Source organism: Echinops telfairi, unplaced genomic scaffold, assembly GCF_000313985.2.
Source record: "Echinops telfairi isolate 266 unplaced genomic scaffold, ASM31398v2 ScPeMD7_2291;HRSCAF=2852, whole genome shotgun sequence".
Taxonomy (NCBI): Eukaryota; Metazoa; Chordata; class Mammalia; order Afrosoricida; family Tenrecidae; genus Echinops; species Echinops telfairi.
Window position 1 is genome coordinate 30,039,832 of NW_022106189.1, and position 6,636 is coordinate 30,046,467.

The 6,636-nt window shown below is 37.8% G+C and overlaps 1 protein-coding gene across 1 annotated transcript in view; it reads left to right on the forward strand.

Moving 5' to 3' along the window:
* CBFB (core-binding factor subunit beta) overlaps positions 1-6,636 on the forward strand; it is a 52,901-nt gene that overhangs the window by 6,952 nt on the left and 39,313 nt on the right. The window contains exon 2 of the mRNA XM_045293911.1: positions 1,023-1,139. Within this exon, the coding sequence (XP_045149846.1) occupies positions 1,023-1,139 (117 nt within the window). The remainder of the gene's footprint in view (positions 1-1,022; positions 1,140-6,636) is intronic.

The window sequence follows — 6,636 nt, forward strand, 5'->3', positions numbered from 1 at the left end:
GCTGTACACAATTGATGTGTGTGGGTGTTGTGATGAGTTGTATGAGCCCCTAATAAAATGATTTTTTTAAAAACCCAGAGAAAAATCAATAAGAAAAAAAAGAAAAGAAAAGAAAGCTCTGCCTGAAACAAATGCCCCAGAGTTTTACTTTGTAAAAAAGGAGAACTTTGTCTGGTGTAGGCAAAGAAGAGTTTACATGTAGATGATTAAAAATGTATTTTCAAAAGCCTTTTAATTTTTTTATTTTAACTTGTTTCTCAACTTCCCTCAGGCAGGAGGGCGATTTTCTATTTTTTAAACCATCAGAGAAGTAAATACAGTTAAATTGCTCAGGGGCTACACTGCATGAGACTTCATTGAAATGACTTGTAGCTGGTTTTGTGGAGCTGTGTCATCCCAATGTGACAAATACTAAATGAGCACTGCTCAGTCAGGTTGGAGCTGGAGCCAGGTCTCTGGAACTCAAGTTTTAGAAAGTGCATATTTAATTAATTACCCACGGCTTGAGATGAAAGATGTGGGCACATGGCGTGTCTAGTTTATCACTGTAGAGAGTACCCTAAGGGCCGTTTTTTAGCAGGGAGTCTAGAGGGTGGTGGGGTTTCTTTGAGCCAGATGATCAAGAATTAAATGGTCTCATTTATACCCTTTCAAATTGTCAGATGCTGGAAAATGCAGTCTCTAAATCGGAGATTTTCCTACTTTAAAATGCAAGTTTTTAAATGCTTCTAGGGAGACCGTTGGCAATGCGTGGTCCTAACGTCAGCAAAAATGACCTGAAAGAAAGTATTGATTCCATGTCTGATCTTATATGTAAGCGGCCAATGGCTGATGCCCTCAAAATGAAATCAGATGTTTGTAACTTAATACTAGGAGAAAAATGATGAGTGCATGTTTTTTACTTTTAAGTATTCTCTGTGCTGCCTGGCTTAAGACATAAACTGATGTAAAAATAAATGACTGTCTGCAGAATTTATGTAATGTCCTGCTCCTGATCCTGTTTGTATTGATTTTTCTAAAAGGCTTTTGTGGCCACAGGAACCAATCTGTCTCTCCAGTTTTTTCCGGCCAGCTGGCAGGGAGAACAACGGCAGACACCCAGCCGGGAGTATGTCGACTTAGAAAGAGAAGCAGGCAAGGTAGGAAATGCTTCTTTGGGATCTGAAATTCTGTGGGTTGTTTGTTTGCGATTGTCTCCGGATGTATGTCTTAATAAAACAACTCGAGGTCTCATCACCTTGGCATATGATCAGATTAGTTTTTATTTGTTACAATTTTAAAAAATCATTGTCAACCTTTTTTTAATACCACATCATTACTAATTTCCTATGTCAAACGTTCACTATGAACTGCTTTCTCCATGTAATAGTTAAAAAAACTTTTAAAGCTTTTTAAACTACTGACTGTGTGTTTACTAAAATGTATGTGATTGCAGTGCTGTAAAAAAAGACGAATTTTTTTTTAAAGACGAAATTAAGGGAAAAGTTTGTAAGCTTAAGAGTTCATATTTAGAATTAGAAAGCAAATGTTTTGAGAATGATGAGGGCAACAGATGTACAAATGTGCTTGATACAATGGATGGATGTATGGATTGTGATAAGCATTGTATGAGCCCCCAATAAAATGATTTTAAAAAAACAAAAGCTCATATTTAGGAGAAATCTCCAGGTGACTTTCTAATTTTGTTAATAGAGCAAATTTAATTTTGAGAAAAACATCATCTTGGGAATATTCATTTTCCTTTTGTTTGGAGGAGAGGCTTCTGGGAAAACATCCAATGCGTTAAGATTTTAATGTTAGAAGTTTAGGTTGAAGATAGGAAAAATGTGGCTAGAAATATTTAAACTATCTCCTATTAAATGTACTGTGTGTTTTGAGTGACGTTTTTAATGAATAAATATCTTAGATCTTAAAAATAAAAACTTCTAAATTTATTTTTCTTGTTAATATATTCAGCAGAAACGATAACAAGCCTACAATTTCTACATGTACAATTCAATGACATTGATTGTGTGATTATAGTCCTCAAATTGTGCAACCATTCTTACCCTCTTTTTCTTAGCTGTTCCTCCCCCATGAACATAAACTCACTAGGAAGACTTCAGGGGCTTATTCAGCCTCCTTGGCTCCAGAAGGTTAGGTTGGCTGATCTTTTAATGTAGTTGACTTTAAAGTGGGGGTGGGGGGGATTCGGCTTAATTTTACATTCAGTATTTCTCCTGTTTTCCTTTGTAGTTTGTTTACATGAAGTTGGTTTTAATCAGTTTGCTAAATAGCTTTTCTAAGTTTAGTCAATAATAGCATAGACTCACTTTAGTTGCAAAACTTAAGGATCATCTAGAATTCCTCTGAAGAAATTAGAAGATTTTTCTTATTAGACTATATTTATTTTATTTTTTTTGATTAGGCTATATTAAAAGGAAAATTTCTATTCTTGTATCTGTATAGTGAAGTTTCTTTGTTTTCTTAAATTTTGTAAGTTTCATCTTTTATGGCTGACAAAAGCAAACTACTAATTTTTGGAAGGTGGAGGGGGATAGATTATCAGATTTTTTTAATTAATAAGAGACCACAATTAATTTGCTATGTTGTGCATTAGTTTGTGTGTTGGAAAATTAAAAGCAGTTGGCTCTGGATTTTACTATTCGATTCTTTTGTTTGTAAACAGGGAGTGCTTAAGAAATGGTTAAAGATGAAGCTGGTGACTAAACAATTGATGGTTTAAATCCCCTAGAGGTGCCTCAGAAGAAAGACCTGGCAAACCACCATAACATTTCCATTTTACCAATATCGGTTTTCATACACCCACTTACCAGCATGAGCAGGTTCCGAAGGCTTGGTCATGGAGGGCTTGAATTTGAGCCTTGGAACCTGCAGACTAACAGCTGCTAGGAAGGAAGAGAGTGGCTTCTGCTGCAGCCCCTCAGCCAGGAATTATCCCTATGCCCTTCCTGCTGTAGAACTTGCCCCCTCTAGGGCTCTTGATAAAGGGAGCAGCAGTAGCAACTTCTCCTATCCCTGCTTCGAATGAGCCCCTCCAGCGACTCAATAAAGACTCCCACAAAATCTGCCTATTTCCTTATTTGCAGGAAGAGCCGAAGCTTCAGCAGGTGGGGTGGAATTGGCAAGGGCTTCAGCTGTGAGCCTGACAGACAGGGTGGCTCAGCTTGCTGGGGGCTGGACCTGAGAAGGGAATATAGGTTAATGCAAAAATAATCACATCATTGATTTTTGTACTATTGATATAAATGCAAGTTATATGTTGGCTTTTAATCTGCACGGTCAACAGTTTGAAACCACCAACTGCTCCTGAGGAGAAAGACAGGGCTTTCTACTAAGAAACACTTATAGCCTTGGAACCTCATAGGGACAGTTCTACCCTGCCCTAGAGGGTCGCCAAGAGTCAGCATCAGCTCCATGTCAGTGAGCTTGGTTTGGTCATAAATGTGAAACAGATAGCCATATAGTCATTAAGTAAGGAGTAGGTATACTACACTGTACTGTTTCTAGTTTTTGACTATTAAACTGCTATGAACATTGTTTACAAAATTTATGTGTATTTCTTTCCCCCCTTCCCCAATTTCTCTAGATAAATTCCTAAGAGTGAAAATATTAGACTGTCTATGGTAAGGTTTAAAGAACGTCTGCAGGTAGCTGTTTCAGGAGTTCATCGATCTGCATGACTCCAGGAAGTCTGGAGTCAATTGGAATTTGAAATTCTTTCGTATATTTTCCCTTTTTGGTCAAGATTCTTCCATGGAATCTCTGATCAAAATACGGTAATCAGTAATTGTGTTAGTCCAGGTAGACTAGAGAAACAAATTCATAGATACACTCATATGTGTATAAGACAGAGTTTTAAAGAAAATTGTACATTAAGGAAACATCCCAGTCCAGATCAAGTCCATAAATCCGATATTAGCCCATATGCCTGATACCAACCTATAAAGTCCTCTTCAGACTCATGAAACACATGTAATGATGCCAAATGCAGGAAGATCACAAGCCATTGGGTGGGAAGTCTTATGGATCCAGTGGCGTTGTAAGCATCTCAGTGTGGGTCTCCACGTGGCTCCAACTCAGGATACTAGCATAGCTCCATGTGTCTTGTCAGCTGCAATGTCTCCCAGAGAGGAGCATGTGTCCCACCTCCAGCGAGCTATGTATCTCCTTAGTGCCTCCAAACGAAGTCATCAAGCTATGACCTGATTAACAGGCTAGACTACCCCTTCACTGAATTCTCAGATTGACATCAGATTATGTAACTACCACAGTAATGGTAGCCGGGCATTGCCCAGTTTTTTTTGGTCTTATGGCAAAGGAAGCAACTGTTCATGGAAGCAATTGGCCACACATTTCTTTTCCTCCTGTTCTGACTCTCTTGCCTCTGTTGCTCCTCATAGAGACTGCTTATTGTGCCTTGGATGGTCACTTGCCAGCTTTTAAGACCCCAGGCACTAAGCAGTGAACTAGGAAGTAGAACAGAAGCACTAAACATGTTATTAGGACAATTAACTGGGATATGCCATGAAACCATGACCCTAAACCTCCAAACCAAGAAACCAAATCTTAATGGGTTTTTGGTTGTACATAAGCAGCCTCAGCAGTATTTTTTTAAGTCAGTAAATCTGTTACACAACTTTTGCCAGTTCAACAATTAGCTTGTGACAACAATTAGAATAATTGTAATAGACTGTGCACCTCTATCCTTAATAGTGAAATACATCTATCACTGTTAGCCCCAACCCTGGTAACCGCTAATTAACTTTGTTCTCTTTATTGCTTTTTTGGTCTTTTTTATAGAAATAAGGTTGTACAATATTTGTCCTTTGGTGATCGACTTATTTCAAGATTCCATTTCTCTTACTAGCTGAGTAGTGTTCCATTGTATGTATGTGCCACATTTTGTGTGTCCATTCACCTGTTGATGGACATTTAAGTCATTTCCATCTTTTGACTATTGTGAATAACAGTATTTGCAACAAACACTGATTTACAAGTGTGTGTGAATCTCTGCTTCCAAGTGTTTGGGGGGATATACCTAGAAGATACATTGCTAGGTCATATAGTAATTCTACTTTCCGGGAGAAACCACCACACTTTTCCTTGCACAAAAGCTGTATCATTTTGTCTTTCCACCAGCAATGGATAAAGATTTCAATTTCCCTGCATCCTCACCACCAGGTGTCATTTTTCTGACCTGTGTGTATGTGTTTGTTTTGTTTTGTTTTGACCATGGCCAGCCTAGTGGAAGTGAAATGGAATCGCAATGTGGTATTGATGGCTAATGACACTGAGCATCTTCTCGTGTGTCAGGTGGCACTTTATTGGATCTATGCTTAATTTCCTGCAGGCCATTTCATCCCTTCCTTAAGTCTCAGTGGGCAGAGTCGCGTTTGCTTCTGGGAGGCTTGCTCTGAGCTGTGACCTCAGCCAGTTCTCTGCTTCTTGATAGTCAAGCTTGACTACCATAACTAGTGTGTAAGCCAAGTTTTCAGCACATTTTTTATGCAGTTTTTGTGGTAAAATTAGGTGCCTCGGCTGATATTCGGGTCAGCTTATCCTAGAGAATATACAGTATCTCTTTCTCATACCTTTAATAACTACCTCTGTGTATATATTGGACTTCTTGAGTTTTTCCCAGACTCCAGTTTGTAAAGCATTTTCCATTGTAGCTCGTTTGCCAAATTCTTAGGTTAATATTTGCATTTTTTCAAAGGAGAAATCATTAATATGCCAGTAGAAAGATTAAATGCTTTTATAATTTTATTAGAAATGTCTAGATCTTTAGGAATTAACTCACATTGATTTACAGCTAGGTTATTTTGAAATCTATATGCCTACCCAAGTAGATCACCTGAATAAACCGTCAATGCTCTGGCACATAGTGACTCTCGTCAGTCTCTTCTCCCAAGCAGCGCCTGGTGGGTTGAAACTGATGACTTTGTGATTAGCAGCCCAACGCCTATCCCCCCGGTGCTGTCAGGGGCCACTTGAGGAGTTTATGGCAAATTGGATTAACTTTTTTTTTTTTTGGATTAACTTTTGAAGGTCTTTTTTAATAGGCATTCAGACATGCACACCCCACCAGTTGGCAAGTTCACTGCAGCTAGAGGTAACCTTATAGTGTCAGAGTAGAACTGTGAGCCTTAAGTTTTTCCAAGTAGCTTGTGAAATCCTTGTGTAAAATCACACACATTTTGGAGGTAAACAGAACTTGTGTACGTACTTTATTTAATTGAATCAGTGAATAGAATATTCATTTCTCTTAATCAGAAATCAAAGTTCTGGTTAAATTGGATATGGTGTTTGGCAGAATTTAGAGAATGAATTTTCACCATGAATTAAATTATTCATATACTTAGAAAATGATTTTTTGAAGCCACTTTCTTTACATTCTGAAAATAATTTTGTTGTACAATGATCAAAAATTACTAGTTGACTTCAGTTTGTGGAATTTTTTTATAGTAAAATAAGTTTTGTTTCCTTTTTTTTAATCATTTTATTTGGGGCACATACAACTCTTATCACAATCCATACATACATCAATTGTGTAAAGCACATGTGTACATTCATTGCTCCCATCCTCAAAACATTTGCTCTCCACGTAAGCCCCTAGCTTCAGCTCCTCATTTT